Source organism: Amblyomma mixtum, chromosome 10, assembly GCF_055824585.1.
Source record: "Amblyomma mixtum isolate Tamu chromosome 10, ASM5582458v1, whole genome shotgun sequence".
NCBI classification, from domain to species: domain Eukaryota; kingdom Metazoa; phylum Arthropoda; class Arachnida; order Ixodida; family Ixodidae; genus Amblyomma; species Amblyomma mixtum.
The window spans coordinates 163,729,408-163,748,624 of NC_143021.1; the positions used below are offsets into that span (position 1 = coordinate 163,729,408).

General features: G+C 48.7%; 1 protein-coding gene across 3 annotated transcripts in view; it reads right to left on the bottom strand.

Moving 5' to 3' along the window:
• brun (trafficking protein particle complex subunit brun) overlaps positions 1–19,217 on the bottom strand; it is an 87,342-nt gene that overhangs the window by 51,385 nt on the left and 16,740 nt on the right. For all 3 annotated transcript variants that reach the window (XM_089562903.1, XM_089562902.1, XM_089562904.1), the window contains exon 6: positions 2,742–2,911. In XM_089562903.1, coding sequence (XP_089419029.1) covers positions 2,742–2,911 — 170 coding nt within the window. The remainder of the gene's footprint in view (positions 1–2,741; positions 2,912–19,217) is intronic.

Sequence of the window (19,217 nt, forward strand, 5' to 3'; positions counted from 1 at the left end):
GCCTGCTATGTATGAAACGGAGTATAGATAGTTGCTCACACTCCACTCGTACACCTACTGTTCTCAAATGACGGCCAGAGTCTAAGCTGACCACCGAGGTTCCTTAGCGGGGAAAGTTAGCACGCGTGTTTCGATTTGGGTGCTGCATTCACTACAACACTTCACCAGCGGACGCTTCACTTACGGCGTACTTCCAGCGCTCCTCGTGCGCCCAGTTTCAGTCGCGTGAGGGAAAAAACATCGGATATCTTCGCGAAGCTGCAGGGCTCTAGAAATTGAGTCTTTTATCATTTCAAAAACTGATATGACATCGTCTTGTTCGTGGCGTCGAACTCCCAATCAGGACAAGCCACCCAGTTACGATAATTAAAAAGTTAATTACTGGGTTTTGTTAATTACCTGGATAATTACAAGGGTTTTGCAGCACATTGTGTCCGCCGGGGCAGAGAGTGTGATCCTACATCTATTTTTTTGCTATACTGAACAAAATATTTTCAGAAATTTTTGCAACTGTTTGCTGAAACACCTGGTATATTTGCTTTACCGCCAGGTTGCGCAACTTTCATGGGGTCACTCTTTTTTTTACAGCGTTATATTTTATATTAAGGAATTGGACTTTTTGGTTTAAACCGAAAAAAAAAAAATAAACAAAAGTATGCTGAATTAAATTTTTTTAAAATCAGTTTTAACTAAGAAAGGTCCTTCAAATGCACGATGCAGGTAGCTGGCAACTGACCAGGACTTAAACTGAGCCAAAGGAAGAATGAAAGAGAGCATGTAAGCCAGCGGCATATTACGACACTGCTACCATCCGATTAACGCAGTTGTGCGCTTTGATGTATTGTCCGCTGCCTGGGAGGCTACAGATCCTTGCAGACTCCTAGCGAACCAAAGTTTGTTCATCGTTATCATCATCATCAGCCTGACTACACCCACTGCAGGGCCAAGGCCTCTCCCATGTCTCTCCAATTGACCCTGTCCTTCGCCAGTTGCGGCCACCGTATTCCTGCAAACTTCTTAATCTCATCCACCTACCTAACTTTCTGCCGGCCCCTGCTACGTTTGTCTTCCCTTGAAATCCACTCCGTTACCCTTAAGGACCAGCGCTTATCTTGCCTTCGCATTGCATGCCCTGCCCAAGCCCATTTCTTCCTCTTGATTTCGACCAGGATGTCGTTAACCCGCGTTTGGTCTCTCACCCACTCCGCCCTCTTCCGATCTCTCAACGTGGCACCTATCATTTTCCTTTCCATGGCTCGCTGCGTTGTCCTTAACTTAAGCTGAACCCTCTTTGTTAGCCTCCACGTTTCTGCCCCATAGGTGAGTACCGGTAAGATACAGCTGTTGTATACTTTTCTCATGAGGGATATTGGTAAACTATCACTGCCCACTTAAGGCGGTTGCTTGGCTGAGTTGCTAGGCTGGTTCAGCAACAGCTCCATTGTTGCCATAAAACACAGACCAGGTAATGCCCTGCCCTCTCGCTCAACCAAGCGCAAAAACTTAATAACCTGACAACCCAGTTTTTAGAAGTAAACTTAAACTTGCTTTCCGTTTTGAGGGCTCCTAATTTCACTTATGTTACTTTTTCACTTCTTGGTAACAGTGCTTCTTTCTACAAGAACACCTGTATGTACGACTGTTTGCATGTTAATAACTAGCACAGAGATCGATCGTTCTAACAAAAAGGCCAGAATAAACTCTAAGCCACTTTTGACCCCAAATGATTACCATGTTTTATCGCCTAAAAAAACTGGTATTTGACCTGTAGAAAATAATCGCGTGTTTCTCAAATAAACACCATGAAAAGTCAGAAAATTCAAAAAATTCAAATAATAAAAAATGAAAACTACAACCGTCATTTCCAATATACCCAATACTCCAGACACGGCCGTTTGTGTGTTAATTACTTGAACATAAACTGTTCTTAATAAGAAACCATGTAAACTATTCTCACCTTAAAGACACAGGGGTTCCCTATATATAACCAAAAAAAAAAACAGTCACTTCAACGTGGGAAATAATATTACCAAAAAATTGCGTTCCAACACAAACACCGTAAAATGGCAGCTAAATTAAAATAAAACAAAAAGTCCAACCTCTATTCATATGCCAGTTTCAGCTTTGTTGTTGCAATGCTGAGAGCAAACTTTAAAAACACGGGTACTGAGCACAGAGGCCATGAGAACAGAGCTAGCCCAGAGAAGGTCCATCTTCCAAATGGCGCCAATTGGTTCCCTGGTTCCAATATCCCTCAATAGAAAAGTATACAACAGCTGTATCTTACCGGTACTCACCTATGGGGCAGAAACGTGGAGGCTAAGAAAGAGGGTTCAGCTTAGATTAAGGACAACGCAGCGAGCTTTTGAAAGAAAAATGATGGGTGTAACGTTAAGAGATCGGAAGAGGGCGGAGTGGGTGAGGGAACAAATGCGGGTTAACGATATCCTAGTTGAAATCAAGAGTAGGAAGAAATGGGCTTGGGCAGGGCATGCAATGCGACGGCAAGATAACCGCTGGTCCTTAAGGGTAATGGAGTGGATTCCAAGAGAAGGCAAGCGTAGCAGGGGGCGGCAGAAAGTTAGGTGGGCGTATGAGATTAAGAAGTTTGCGGGGATACAGTGGCCACAACTGGTGAAGGACAGGGTTAATTGGAAAGAGACATGGGGGAGGCCTTTGCCCTGCGGTGGGTGTAGTCAGGCTGATGATGATGATGATGCAGGTAGGAAAGATGGACTCACCCCCTGGGCTGCCAGCCACCGGGCTGCCTTGATGCCGCACTCTGCCTGGATGGGGGCCACGGGTGAGTACTTGGCGTAGTGGATGCAGCTCTCACGCAGCTGCTCCCAGCCCTCGTCCACGGCCGCTCCACTCAGGCGACGTTGCTGCTGGATGGCTTCACTGCCTCCCGCTGCAGGGAAACACCTCCATGTGGGCCGATGCCATGAATGCCTCCAATTTTCGAGCACTCTCACGTAAGGAACTCGTATTTCACCTCCGTTTTCACCCACGAGCCAAGAGAAAGCAGTTTTTCCTTGCCAAACCTTAATCATGCACTTATGCCACTTATTACCATTGCATCTGAGACAATTTTATGGTTTATGGGGGTTTAACGTCCTGAAACGACTCAGGCTATGAGGGACGCCGCAGTGAAGAACTCCGGAAATTTCAACCCCCTGGGGTTCTTTAACGTGCACTGACATCGCACAGTACACGGGCCTCTAGAATTTCACCTCCATCGAAATTAGACCGCCGTGGCCAGGATCAAACCCACGTCTTTGGGGCCAGCAGCTGAGCACCATCACCATTGAGCCACTGCGGCGGCTTGAGAGAATTTTAAATCTCACTGATAATCTGAGATCATCCACTTCCCCTGGGCCAGACAACATCCCCCCCAGGATACCTAAAGGAACAAAATATTTTACGAGCCAAATCTTACAAATGATCTTCACTCAATCTCTTGAAAGCAGCCAATTTCCGGGCAACTGGAAATTAAGCAGAGTTGTGCCAGTTTTCAAAGCTGCAGACTGCACTGACCCCACAAATTATAGCCCCATTTCGCTGACATGCCTATCGTGCAAACTTTTATACCGTGCAAATATATAATATACCCATATATTGCATCTCACCTCGAATAGAACTTCTTTCCCAACCAACATGGCTTCAGGGCAGGTTTTTCATGGGAAACAGACCTCTTTGGATTCACTACTATCTTCACTCAAATTTAGACTCTTCATTTAAACTGATATTATTTACTTAGATTTCGCCAAGGGATTTAACCATGTCTGCCAACAACGTCTGATGTATAAATTTTAGGGTCTGTCAGTTGACCCTCTTACTTTATCCTGGATCCAAAGCTTCTTAACGAACCACCTAAAGTTCACTGTCATCGCCAGTCATGTGTCCGAAACTACCAGAGTAACTTCCGGGGTACTCCAGGGTTCGGTTCTTGCTCCGTTATTATTCTTAATCATCATCAACGATTTGCTATTGGGTATTTCATCAACTGTATGTCTTTTTGTGCATGACTTCATCATTTATCGGCACGTCAGCAACAGCAGAGATCAGGCAACATTACAGGACGATTTTAGCCGAATCCAGAAGTGGTGTTCCAACTGGCTAATGTAGCTGAATGTTTTAAAATATAGATTCATGCACATTTCCCACAAATGCTTGAATCATTATTTTCCATACACCCTGAACTCCATAGCCTTGTCTCAAACTAATTGATACAGGTACCTCGGCATTGAGATAACGACCAGTCTAACATGGGCATATAACAAAACGAAACTATGCGCTAGTGCTTCCAGGTTTGCTTGGATTCATCAGGAGATCACCTGCCATGACCCACCCAGTCATTAGACAAGTAGCATGTGAAAAATATATTCACAGTAAACTAGAATAAGCTTCAACAATACGGAACATTTATCAGGCTTAATTATTTATTTATTATTTATTTCAATACCCTAAAGGCCCAATGTGGGCATTACATAGGGGGGGATTCATCAAAGAAAACAGCAAATATAGAACACAGAATACAAACGGCTGAAAACAGAAGTAAACAAGTTAAGAAGGCAGGTACAAGTTAATAAGAGGAAGGAACAAAAGGCTAGGAACAGGTATTTGAAAAAATGCACATGTAGCAAACCCCGCAAAAAAAAAGATCAACAAAAATCCCGCCTTCGAAAGTTACTAAACACAGCATCTAACATTTTGCGGAACATTACGGCCGATGCACACACACTGGAGCAACGAAAAAAAAAAGAAGAAGAAGTGAATCACACAGTGATAAAAAAAAAATAAGAAGAACACACATCAATATATTGTGACACCCATGAAAACGCGATGCGTATTCTATTTGGTCGGCATCGCTGACTACCAAGAAGATGAGGTGAACGAGGTAGATGTGTGTCTCGTGCTCGGCAAGTGTACCCAGCTGGTTCTCGGTCGCTCGTCGTGGTCTGAATACACCCCCTGGTCGTAACAATATGTTAGAATTTTCTAAACAGAAGCAAAGAGCTGTTTGAAATACTTGACTCATTTGAAGCCATCCAGAACCAGGCAGCTCGTTTCAGTACCTCCAAGCATAAACTTCAGCTCAGTGTTACTACCATGGAATCATCTGTCGGCCTCAAATCATTAGCGCTTCACTGAAAAATTTCAATCCTCTTCCGCAAACAGTACTTAACTGTCCAGCACTTTGGGAAAACCTTAGAGTATGATCACCTTGCTGCTTACCAATTATTAATACAGCTTTTGCACGGCTCCACTAATATATTGAACAAATCATTTCTTCCTAGTGCAATAGAAGACTGGAGTAACCTGCCTGAACACATTGTCATTGACACTAATTCTTGACACAGCTACTCATCAACCATTTCAATGAACAATAAAAATTTTCCTGCACCCTGTATCAGCTACCGTGTACTGCAATCCAATCAACATGTTTCACTGCGCTCATATTACTGTAGTCTGTATTGCTGTATGTTTTTTTTTTCCTGTCACATTACGTCCTTACTCGAAAACTTCAATTTGTTGTATTTTCTTTAGTTTCACTTAGTTCTGTTATTGGTGCCCTTTCATATGTATGCATGACTGCTGGACACTTCTGCATCCCCCCCCCCCCCCCCCCCGTTTTCACCCCCCCAATTTAATGTCCCTACAGGACCCTTTAAGGCTTAACAAATGATGATGATGATGACAACATTGAAAATAGTCAGCTGGCCAATCAGCATGCCTCACATGACATGCTCAAACTGAAGCTTCAAGCTATGTTCAAAGAAAAAAAAAACTAAAGCAAAAATGGAATACCTGAGGCAATAAATACATGATGCAGCAGACCTTCAGCCATAAAACTGGAGATTAATAAGCAAGTACAGTCGATTTGTTTTCTCTGAGGTAGACATTCTTTCAATCTAGCTCAATTATACTGAAAACTGCGCAAAAAACGAAGACACAGAACAAGAAGGCACGACACGGGCGCAGACTATCAACTGAATTTTTATTCACATGAAGAAGCCTATATAAGTATCTTCTGCCCACAGTGAGACAAGCACAAAAACACAACAACCGCGAAAATCAACCCAAAACACAATCACCCACTATCCCTTCGCATGCACCGTGATGCGACCGTCAATTACACTTCCAAGAAACTGCGCACCAACAAAACCACAACAACCTTAACGGTCACGCTGATATCACGCCAAAGACCCATATCGCCTGCTCACCTTAAGAAAACTGGCCAAAAAGGTTATCTCCCTATCAAGCAAGGCCACAGATGGTGATGCCACACAGGAATCCGAGTCTTTCTTGATTAGGTAAGCCTCCACCATCTCCCTGCATACCTCATCGCTATGTTTGAACAAGACGCTGGTCCTGTTCAAATGAGGGTAGCACTTTTCGCAACCCTTGCAATGCACAGCGAGATTAGAGGAAGCCGCGCCCTTCAACGACCTACGATGCTCCGCCATCCGCTCGTTTACACAACAACCCGTCTGGCCGATGTACTTTTTTCCGCACGAGAGCGGCACTTCGTAAACAACTGCAGTGTTACACTCTGTGAACCTAGTTTCCTTCCGGTGCGCTACCGAACAACCAGTTCCAGCACGACTGCCCTCAGACTCTAGCTTTTTACGCACAGCACTACAAATCCACGCAAGCTTATTTTTGGCCGTGAAAATCACGTCCACTCCGTACCTCGCCCCCACTTTCTTGAGCCGGTGTGAAATTCCATAGACGTACGGAATTCCCACCACACGTCTCCGTCCCTCGTCCTGCTTGTTACTGGAACCACTACTCCCCTTCTTGGCCAGGATCCTTTCGGAAATCTCAGCCAACAACTGCTCCGGAAACCCAGCTTCCTTCAGCCTCTCCGCCTGTGCCAGGAAGCTAGCCTCAACTTTGTGGTTACAAGATTTCGCAAAGGACGCTTTTAAGCAGGACGTGGCTATACCAGCCTTGACTATTTTGGAATGCCCCGAGCTAAAGTTCAGCAGTGGCTTCTTCGTTCTAGGGTGATATTCCCAACACACACCATTATCCAGGTACTCGATACTGAAGTCTAGAAACTGAAGGGTATCCGAACTGGGCATCTCAAAAGTGAATCTGAGGCTGCCACCAGCATCTTTGAACATTTTTACGACGTCCGGAACCGCCCTGGGAGAGTTTGACTTCAAAATGATCAAAAAATCATCGACATAGCGGAAAAACTCTTAGCGCTTAATTACCAAGATCCTCCGCCAGTTCCTGATCCATCCTGCTCAGATAAATATCGCCCAATACAGGTGCAACCTGGGAGCCGATGCAAACACCCGACTTCTGGACGTACACCTTACCGCTCCACCCAACAAAGGTCGATTCCAAGTAAAAAGAAAGCAGTTCTAGGAAACTCTCTGTTGAAACACCACATTCCGCCATAAACACCAACTCGTCATTGTCTCTGACAATGCAGTCTTTCACTCTCTTCATCAGCTGAGGATGGGGCAGCGAATAAAACAAGTCTTCCACATCGATGCTGAAGGCGCAGTACTTTTTACTGTCCAGCGCTGACAGGAACTCAACCACATTTTCAGAGTTGTTCACCAAGAAGGGGTCCAAAAGATTGAGCGATTTCAAGTGCCTCTGTAAAAACCCCGACACAACATGCTGCCATGTATCCTGCTCAGAAATGATTGCCCTGAGAGGGACGCCCGGCTTGTGAGTCTTTGCCGTAAAGAATAAGTCCACAACTGTACCTTTACCATTCTTGACGGCCGTAGCCAGTCCTTCAAGGTTGCTTCCTTGCAGCAGCGCCACGGCTTGCTTTTTGATGGCAGCGGGCTTTACAGCTACTTCCTTGAAGTTCTTTTCCACCGCCTCACCCGCTTTTTGGGCAAAAATCTTTTCTGGGGCGAGGACAAAGAACCCTTCCTTGTCTGAGAGGAGAGGCCTCAAGCCCTCAGCGACCAAATAGTTCACCAAACCTTCCACTCGCCTTGGCGTCTTTGCCTTTCCACGGTCCATCACAACTGCGGAGCACTCCTCCACGCATCTAGGTTTGTCTGCCTCGGGAACAGCCCTGGGGACAGAACGCGAGAGCGACAACCGCTCTAGTGGCGTCATGGCAGGCTCAAAGCAGAACTTTGGTCCCAGCTCCAGGGTGCGCCGGTGTTGCTCTTCGATTTCTCGTTGGCCTAGGACAGTGACCTTCCTTGTGGTTGCTAAAGTCTTCTTCCTGACAGGCAGCGTGGGGCGAATGGAATTCCATAGGAACTCAGTAAGGCGGTCCGCTGTTCTGTACCAATCCTCACAAACCCGGTGCCGCAGTCGTTCATCCGTCATCACGCCACAGTGAACGCGAAGGCATAGCTTGTAAAACCTTGACTGTCTCCACCACTCCGAACTAAGGATACGGCAGAACCGTTTGGAGTGAGCGGGGGACGGCCGAAGCCATCCGCATAACGCCTGGATGTCAGGAGGACAAACTTGCTGTTTTGCATACCATGACGTCGTTCTTGCTCGGCACACGCACACAGCCATTAAAGCCGTCAACATCGCTGAGTTAAGAAAATTAAATGCTACACATAATAAATAAAATAAATAAAATAAACTGAATAAAAATTCAGTTGATCGTCTGCGCCCGTGTCGTGCCTTCTCGTTCTGTGTCTTCGTTTTTTGCGCAGTTTTCAGTATGAATTCCTACCAACTAGCCCAGTTTACCATTCTTATTAGCTCAATTAGTCTGAGCGTTCAGTTCATTTGAACTGAAGCTTTGGTCCCATGAACATCATGTGTATCAAACACCTCCCTTAGTTTGAATACCACATAAAGCGAACCTATTTCCGGCCCCCTTTTAGTTTTAATGCACACAAGACGTCAGCAGTGCTGGATCTGAATAATATATTCACCGAATCTTATCACTGACTCCCAAGAGCAAAACCTGTACAGTGCAAATGGCACACTGACTGCTCAATACCAGGACCAAAAACAGCCAAAACTGCCACCTGGATTGTGACAGAAGTGCAACCACATTCTAGGCTGCAGCCTGCTTTATACCATACCTTGTTTTGGTGTGCCCAACACGGCCTAACCGCACAGGCATGCTATTTGTTGCTTCAGCAGGGCGTAAAAGTTTGTGCCCCTAACTATCCATGGGCTCTAGTGGCACAGTGAAAGCGCTGCATGTCCTCGTTAAGGCCCCTTCCTTGTGTTTCCTCTGTTTGAAAACCACCAGTGTAGGTTCACTACAGCTTGCGCTGCCTTCTCACATCCCAGTGTTTGCTTATAATGACACCCTGTCGTAGTACCGTTGCTGAACGATTTTTCGGACCCTCAAGGGGCCGAGGTGGCGTCCGGAAAATCAGGCAGTCCGAAAAAAACGAATCCAAGCAAAAAAAAAAAAAGTAGCCTTATTTATCGAGCGGCTTGAAAAATTGGTCAATTTGCCTCTGCGGGGCGCTACGTTGCCGCACAAGTAAGTCGGCTTGCACGTCGGCAAGGGTGATGTTCTCACTGTACACAGCCGAAAGCACCATCAGAGCGCGGGTTAGTTCACTGCTAGTTCGCAACAGTCTCTGGCTCCTCACTGTCGGAGCCCAATTCATCACTTTCCAGCACCTGGCGAACAATTTCGTCGTCGGTAAGCTCAGTGCAGAGCTCGATCTCACTGTCAGCGTTAGCAAACTGCTCCAGCGTCACTTCCATGGGAACAGCTCCTGCAGCGCGCAAGTGCTTAATGAGGTCAGCAGATGAAGACGGCTGATCGGATTCACTGGCGCTATCATGGGATGACGACGGCACTTCATCTCTGATTGCGAAACCGGTGTGGCGGAAGCAATTCCGCAGTGTATCCTCGGTCACCGCCTTCCATGCATCGGAAAGCATGCCGAGTGCAGACAACAAGTCGACACTGTAGGTTTTGCCGCTGTCAATGCATAACACCATGCGACTAAACACGCGTGACCAATAGAGAGGTGCTTGCGTGTCCGGATAACGCCTTGGTCCATGGGCTGCAGTAGGGACGTCGTGTTCGGCGGCAAGAATTCCAGCTGCACAGCTTTCAGGTCCTTGACATGGCCATGTGCAGTGCAGTTGTCCCCCAGCATGAGAACTTTGCGTCCTTGGCGCTCAAACTTTTTGTCCAGCTTCCGGATGTGACCTCCGAAAATCTGCTGCGTTATCCAAGCCTTCTTGTTGGCTTCGTACAGCACTGGAACACGCGCTCCTTTAAAACATCTGGGATTTTTTGATTTTCCAATCACCAGCATCGGGAGCTTTTCGGTGCCGAGCATGTTGCAGCCGACAAGGACTGTTAGCCGTACCTTGCTGTGCTTGCTACCGTAGCAAGGGTCGCCAGCGAAAGCAAGGGTTTTTTCCGGTAACAGCTTGTAAAACAGGCCGGTTTCGCCGCAGTTAAATGTATCTTCAGGCGCGAACTGCTGGAGCAATGACTGCAGCCTGCCACACCGATAGCTTTCAATAGCCACCTCGTCAACCACGGCACTCTCGCCGCGCATTTTTTTGAAGCTGAGGTCGTGTCTCCGCTTAAATTTTGGACCCAACCATCACTAAATTTGCAGCCTTCAATATTCATCTGCAGCGCCAGGGTTTCTGTCTTTTTCTTTAAAACATCACCGGACACAGGCACCTGTTTGGCAATCATGGCTTTCAGCCACAACAGAATGGCTTTTCTCAAGCTTCGTGTAGGCACCTTGGCTGACGTTCTATTGGCGGGATCCAGATGACTTCTCGGTGGCTTCTAGAACTCTCACCTTGTTTTTTAGGTAATCTGAGATTGTCTGCTTTGCGATCGCAAATTGCTTTGCAATGTCCACTTGCGACTGGCCACTTTCCACTTGCCTGATAATGGTGGCCTTCTTTTCTATAGTCAAACAGCTCTAATTTCCTCGCTTTGAAGGTTTTGTCGCAGAGGCGGACAAGGATGCCGGTGTCGGCGCCATCGGCAACTGCCTGTAGTTGACGCGGCGATGTAAACAGCACAACACACCACACGAGAATGGCGACTGCGGCGACTGACGGCTATGCACAGGACGGTAGCACGGCAGAGCTGGCACTGGCGGGACGGTGTAGGGACAAAGGAGGTACGGTGCAGCAAGCGGTGCCTGCTACCAAGGCTATACCGGGTATGCCAGGTTCCGGTTACGATGGCGTGATCAGCGAACGACATGACACGTGGGTTTGAGGTTGCAGAAAACCAAAATGGCAGCAACCAGAAAAGCAAAATGGCACTGGCGTTGTTTGCGTTTTTGGTAGCTCTTGAGTCACTAATAGAAAGAAAGAGACTGGAAAATCGAAAGAGAAGGATTTCAAGCGTCTGAAATTTTGGTCAGTGTTATACATTGGCTCTATGGAGTGCGTGGCGGTGCCATGGCAAGGTCCGGAAAATTGGGCATCCAAAATATTGGTCGGCAACTGTATAACACCCCCAACACCACTACTTCCCTTTGCAAGGAACTCAAATTATCGCACAGCTTTACCACTCGCAGTCTGCCAGTACAAGCTACCACAGGTGCTGCTAATTTATGTTTTTAAACAGAAAGTCCTCTCCTAGCTTTTCCGGGACAGAAAATAACGGGTGTGCCGGGAAGCGATCCAAATGAATTACACTGGAATATCTTGTTAATTCAAACTCATTTAATCTCAACTCCCAGTTTCTTCAAACTGATGCTTGGTCAGCCCGACCAGCCTCACCTCAGTTCATATTTCGTGCGATTCTAAGAAACCTTCGGTGCCCTCTGAGTTCGCATTGTCGAGATTCAACTGTACAGATAAATGAATTCCCCACACTTGAAAGCTATTTCCTTCTGAAAAAATCCAGGGGGCACTTTGGCTCTCTAAAGTGCTGCAAGGCAAAAGCCTTTCTTGGCGCACTGTTTGGCATTGACTGCGAGACTGTTTGTGCTATACTGGTGCTTTATTTGACTCACACTTCGACTACACATTACAACTACACACTTTGACTGCCGACTTTGACTGCTTCTTTAGCACAACTGTCTCTCTGCTTCGATGAGTTTGGTTGTATCCATGGCTCTGTTCGCAGTAATGAGGTATGTAATGTGGTCATCCACAGACGCCTTATGCACCCTGTCAGAGCGGACGACAACTATTTTATTAGCTGTCGTCTGCTCCAAAAGGGGGCGTCAGGCATCCGTGGGTGACCTCATTACTTCAAATCCGCGCACTCGGACGTCATAACCATTTTGACCAACTGAAAAGCGTGACAGCTCCGCTAACAACCTTCTATCGACAACGATGAGGCATTAAAGGCTTTCGCTTTAATAAAGAGCTCCACTGGCAGCTCCTGCAGACAGCAGCACCCCCACTCCAAACCACTTCCTGCAGACAGCAGCGCCCCCACTCCCAACCACTTCCTGCAGACAGCAGCGCCCCCACTCCTAACCACTTCCTGCAGACAGCAGCGCCCCCACTCCCAACCACTTCCTGCAGACAGCAGCGCCCCCACTCCCAACCACTTCCTGCAGACAGCAGCGCCCCCACTCCTAACCACTTCCTGGAGGCAGCAGCGCCCCCACTCCCAACCACTTTCTGCAGACAGCAGCACCCCCACTCCTAACCACTTCCTGCAGACAGCAGTGCCCCCACTCCCAACCACTTCCTGCAGACAGCAGCGCCCCCACTCCTAACCACTTCCTGGAGGCAGCAGCGCCCCCACTCCTAACCACTTCCTGGAGGCAGCAGCGCCCCCACTCCTAACCACTTCCTGCAGACAGCAGTGCCCCCACTCCTAACCACTTCCTGCAGACAGCAGTGCCCCCACTCCCAACCACTTCCTGCAGACAGCAGCGCCCCCACTCCCAACCACTTCCTGCAGACAGCAGAGCCCCCACTCCTAACCACTTCCTGCAGACAGCAGTGCCCCCCCTCCCAACCACTTCCTGAAGACAGCAGCGCCCCCACTCCACACCACTTCCTGCAGACAGCAGCACCCCCACTCCTAACCACTTCCTGCAGACAGCAGTGCCCCCCCTCCTAACCACTTCCTGCAGACAGCAGTGCCCCCACTCCCAACCACTTCCTGCAGACAGCAGTGCCCCCACTCCTAACCACTTCCTGGAGGCAGCAGCGCCCCACTCCCAACCACTTTCTGCAGACAGCAGCACCCCCACTCCTAACCACTTCCTGCAGACAGCAGTGCCCCCACTCCTAACCACTTCCTGCAGACAGCAGTGCCCCCACTCCTAACCACTTCCTGCAGACAGCAGCACCCCCACTCCTAACCACTTCCTGCAGACAGCAGCGCCCCCACTCCCAACCACTTCCTGCAGACAGCAGCGCCCCCACTCCTAACCACTTCCTGCAGACAGTAGTGCCCCCACTCCTAACCACTTCCTGCAGACAGCAGTGCCCCCACTCCTAACCACTTCCTGCAGACAGCAGTGCCCCCACTCCCAACCACTTCCTGCAGAGAGCAGTGCCCCCACTCCCAACCACTTCCTGCAGACAGCAGCGCCCCCACTCCTAACCACTTCCTGGAGGCAGCAGCGCCCCCACTCCCAACCACTTTCTGCAGACAGCAGCACCCCCACTCCTAACCACATCCTGCAGACAGCAGTGCCCCCACTCCTAACCACTTCCTGCAGACAGCAGTGCCCCCACTCCCAACCACTTCCTGCAGACAGCAGTGCCCCCACTCCCAACCACTGGATGGATGGATGGATAGGAGCACCCCCTTTGAAACGGGGTGGTGGCAATTGCCACCATGCTCAGCTTTTCTTTATTTATTATTTTTTTTGTTTACTGTGTTGGCAATTCTCATTAAGATTCTCCATCAACTTTGCCTACGGTTTCCTACTATTCTAACCTTATGCCACATCTCTGCTTTTCAGCCACCAATCCTCCAATCGCTTTTTGCTGACTTCCACTGCAGATTTATTTACATGACCATTGTTATCTTTAAACCCTAGGGCCTCAGAAAGAGTGACTGTGCCTGCATCGACATCCGGATGGATACCATCACATTTGATTATGAGGTGTTCAATTGTTTCCACAGATCTACCACACACTGCACATGTGTCATCTTCTTCGTTAAATTTCTTTTTGTAGCTGCGCGTTCTAAGACACCCTGATCTAGCTTCAAAAAGTAGGGCACTGCCTCTTGAGTTATCATAGAAAAATTCTTTCCTGATCTGCCTTTTCCAGAATCGATATAGTTCTACACTATGTTTCTTTTCCATTGAATTCATCCAATTTTTAACTTCCGCGTTTTTAACCTGTCGTTTAATGCTCTTTCTTTCTCCGTCCTCATGACCGGCATACTTACTGGTTAGTTTTCTAGTTCTTTTCCGCCACTGTGAGTCAACGTTCTTTCTGTATAAATATTTAAATACCTTAGCTGCCCATCTGTTATCGTCCAATTTCCTCAGGCGTTCTTCATATAGTATTTTACTCTTAGCTTCCCGTGCCTCGAACGATGCCCAGCCCATATCCCCTTGTACTGCCTCGTTTGTGGTTTTGCCGTGGGCACCTAGTGCTAATCTTCCAACAGCTCTCTGATTTACGTCTAATCTCGACTGAACTTCTGCCCTTAAGCACAGAACCGCATTGCCGAAAGTAAGTCCCGGCACCATTATTCCTTTCCAAATACCTCTTAGTACTTCATATTTGTTGTACCCCCATAATGCCCTATGTTTCATTATCCCGGCGTCTCTTCGTCCTTTTGCCCTAAGAGCCTGTTCATGCTTTTCCGTGTATATCTGCCCTTCGTTTAGCCATATCCCGAGGTATTTGTATTCGGCCACTTTGGGTATTTCGTGGCCTTGTATTGTAAACACCTGATCAGTTGTATCGTTAAAAATCATCACACCTGATTTAGTTGCGCTAAAACTGAATCCTAGAGCGTCTCCTTCGTCTCCACAGCAATTAACCAAAGTTTGTAAATCTTCCTGGCTATCTGCTAACAGTACAATATCGTCCGCATACATTAAACCCGGGAGTCGCTGCTCAACTACATTTCCGCCTAATCTGTACGATAGATTATAACCCAGATTACTTTCTTCTAGCCTTCTTTCCATATTTATCACGTAAAGCATGAACAGCAGCGGTGATAGAGGGCAACCTTGCCTTAATCCTTTGTGCACCCCTACAGTTGTGGTACTTTTTTTCCCTTCCCATGTAATTTCAACTTCATTATCTCGGTAGATTTCCTGTAGAAAATCAATTACCTCATCACCAATACCTAAATCTTTCAATATGCTCCACAGGAGTTCACTGTTCACGTTATCGTATGCACCGCTTATGTCTAGAAAGGCTATAAACAGAGGTCTATTTTCCGCCTTAGCTATTTCTATGCATTGGGTAAGCACGAATAGGCTATCATCTAACCGCCTACCCCTTCTGAACCCATTCTGAAGTTCTCCGAGTATCCTATTCCCTTCTACCCATGACTGCATTTTTAATTTCACCGCCTGCATTGCCAGCCTGTACATAACAGATGTTATCGTAATCGGACGGAAGGATTTTATGTTCATCTTATCTCCTTTCCCTTTATAAATCAAATTCATTTTACTCTGTCTCCAGCTGTGCGGAATTTGCTGATTTGTTATGACTGCCTCCAATGCTTTTATCAGCGCGTCCTTGCTTCTTGGGCCAAGTTCATTAATCAGCTTAATTGGAATTTCGTCTATCCCTGCGGATGTGGTTTTAGGAATATTCGCTTCCTGCAGACAGCAGCGCCCCCACTCCCAACCACTTCCTGCAGACAGCAGCGCCCTGTTGAGACTGGGGCATCCCACCGCTGCCACCACTGTTGGGACTGGGGCATCCCACCGCTGCCACCACTGTTGGGACTTTGGCATCCCACCGTTGACGCCACTGTTGGGACTGGGGCATCCCACTGTTGTCACCACTGTTGGGACTGGGAGTCCGAGCCAGGAAACGATCGAGGCGACGGCGAGTAAAGGACGTTTATGTACAGTATGTACAAGGGCTTTTACATGATACAAGAGTCAAGAGCACCATGGGCAGGCACACAGAAGAAGGGCGGCCCCGGCGGCGAGCGTAGCTCCGGCGTGATGGCTCTTCTGCTGCCCGTCTGCTGCTCGGGTTCAGCGCGGGTCCGTTTTTGTAGCCGCTGGTAACGGTTACGGCAGCCAGCCGTTCAAATCCTCCAATCACTGGCCACCGTTCAAATTAGACCAATGGTCGAGAGCCGGCGAGCGGCGGAGGAGTTCGCACCGACGGAGAGGAGGAGAGGAGGAAGGGTCCGTGTCGGCGCCGCGGTGGCTGGATGAGTCACGCTGCATGTCGCGACTTGTCCGAGAGAGTCTGGGCCTGCTTTGAGCGACGGCGGGCGCGCAGCGCTTGTTTCCAGAGAGGCCAGCCAACGAAATGTGTGCTCTGGCACTACAGCACCACCGCCGCCAGACAATGCGCCGCGAAGACGAGCTACTTCCGCGTGGCTCGGATGCGGGGCGCGCTCGTACGCCAGGCTCCTCCAAGTTCTCGTCCGGTGTTCAGCCGCAGGTAGCTCCAGGCTCCTTTCCGAGAACGGGTCCCGTTCGTCAGGACAGGATCACTGCTCCGCAGCTTTGTCGCCCAGGTGACTGGATCAGCTACGCTCGGTCCTTCAGAAGAGCTTGCTTCTCAGCATCGGTCGTTGATCGTTCTGCAGGTTGCAAAGAACCGACCGACAACAGGCAACACCCAACACGAGCAAGTGCCTTCTGTCACCCGTCAATACACCAGACTTAAAGTCTCAAATCGCTGTTGGCTACATTTCTGTCCCCTTTTTGTTCCCTCTCCAACAAGAGACGCATGTGGGATACGAGAACTCGAAAGTAATTAACTCAAACAAAGTTTCAAACACAGGAAACACTCGGAATGAAATGAATGCAAAATAAATTCGCTCTCTTGAGATTACTCGGCCAGGAAAACAGTCAGCTGAGGCCACAAATGAGGACATTAATTTTTCCCGGATCTACGAGCGAACTTAACAGCGGTTCGCGAAGAGACAAAATGTAGGTCACGAGGAGGCGAAGCCAGCCTTGCTTAGAACACACGGCTTAGTGCGTCTACGTTCGCGTTTTCCTCGCTTCTAACGGACAGTAAACGACACCCGCTACAGCGGAAACTAGTGACTCTGCCTCTTGCGCTGTGCTGCGCTTTTCTCTCTCTCTCTCTCTACTACCGTGGTAGCTAACGTCTCTGCCTCTTTCGCGGTAGACGCGCTTTTCTTTCTCTCTCTACTACCGCGGTAGCTAATGTCTCTGCCTCTTTCGCGGTATACGCGCTTTTCTTTCTCTCTGTACTTGTCTTTCCAGTTTCTACGGGAGCTACAGTACGAGAGCGATTCGCTTTCATAGACTGGCAACTTGTCCCTTTCTTTGCGCTTCGCGTGCCAGTCGCGACGTCCCATAGCGAGTGCGCAACGCTTCCGATGGGACCGTTCTTTCTTTCTCTCTGTTCGTGGGGGCAAGTCAGACCTTGCACGAGTCTTGACTTTCTCGCGCATCCGTTTGCCTTTCCGCTCGGTGTGTAGTTCGCCTCTACACGGCCTTTTGATTTTACGCCTAAGTGGCGTCATTTCGAATCGCGGCTTTCTCTCGCGATAACTGTGCTTGGCTGAGCGCTTAGACGGTTTCTTCTTGGCCATTTTCTTGCCCCTGTCACTGCGGCCTCGTACAATCTTTCGCTCTTTGAGCCGTACTCGCGTTTTCCTTGCGCGCGCGTGCCGCTTTCTGTGGGAGCGCGGTCTCTCCCGTGAATGCAGCGGAAAGCGAGAGCCCGCATGAGAGCACGTGCCTTTGCGCGTCTCGCTCTCTCCGTGCTGGCGGCAAGATTCACACTTGTCCCGCTCCTTAATTTTTCGCCTCCCGGGCAGCGCTCTCTTGAATCTCGGTTTGGTGCCTTGGTGCACTTTTCCGCGCGAATGTTTGCACGATTTCTTTTTGCAGTTTATTCTACTGCCCAGACCTATGTGCCCCGACACACTTATGCGCTTCGATTTGCGCGATAGTAATGCCTCGCACATTTCTTTAGCTCTGGTTCTGACGCTTGTTTCAGGGCTGACAACGTGACTGACTTTACTGAAGTCATTTTGCCGGCGACGCTGGCGCTTCCGATGGTGGAAACCCGTTTTCGCGCGTTTGCCCTTTCCCTCTTTTCGGCGGCGCCTGTCTTTCTTATGCCTTCCTTTCATCTTTCGGCGGCACCACTCTTTCTTTTGCCTGCCTTTCATCGTCTTTCGGTGACAGCTCTCTCTTTCGAGCTTGCCTTTACTGTCCTTTTGGCGGCAGCACTCTTTGTCGGTCACCTTGTGGTGATAGCTCACTTTTCGGAACTGGCTGTTACTTTCCTTCCGGTTGCAGCTTTCTTTCTTTTGCTTGCCTTTCATTTTCTCCTGAGGAAGCACATGCTGCTTTCGTCGCCTAGGTTCCTGTTCTCTGACAATGTCACTGTGATACTCAGCCGATTCACGTGCGCTACCTAGATCAGACCTGTCTTTGGCGCCTTTACTAGCCTCCTCCAAACTGCGTTCTTCCTTGTCAGCGTCACTGAGTGCGCATTCGTCCTCATCTTTCTCGGACGGGCTGACGTCTACCGCCCCTATGTCGTCTGGAACGTTCTGTTCTCCACTGTCGTCCAGCACCTTAGTTTCTTCAGGCGCAGACGAACCAGTGTTTTCTGTCGACATTACTGCTGATACGCAGCTCTCGTCATGCTCCTGACGCGTTTCAGCCAATTTCGGTTGAGGGTCGGCTGTGCACTCAGTCGCGGTGTTCCCGCTACTGCAGCTGATTTCTGGAATGTCGCAAAGCTCAGAGCAGTGCGAAAGCACGGGACTCGTTTTGCATTCCTCGCCAGAGACACTAACGCACAACTCAGCGTCCGCAAACTCTATATGCGTCCGCATCCGTTGATCGGAAGTCTCAGGTTTCTGCATTTCTGCCGAACGCGCTGCACAACACGGTGTGCCGACCTCATCTACTTCGCTTGCGTCGGCGCAGGCGTTTTCATTCATGTCCAGACGGACGTCCTCTCTGCCCTGTTCGGCAACTTCTCCTGCTTTCGACACGCTAGGAGATTCGCTTTCCGGTAACTCCGCCACAATCTCAATGGGCGAGACCTCTGTTTGTGCATCGTCCGATGCTGTGACTACCTTATCCGATGGGGTAGAGGTTTTCTCAGTTGGCGAATGCGGGGCAATTCCCAATGTTACCGCAGCAGTTACATCTGCCATGTACGGACTACCTTCCTCTGTG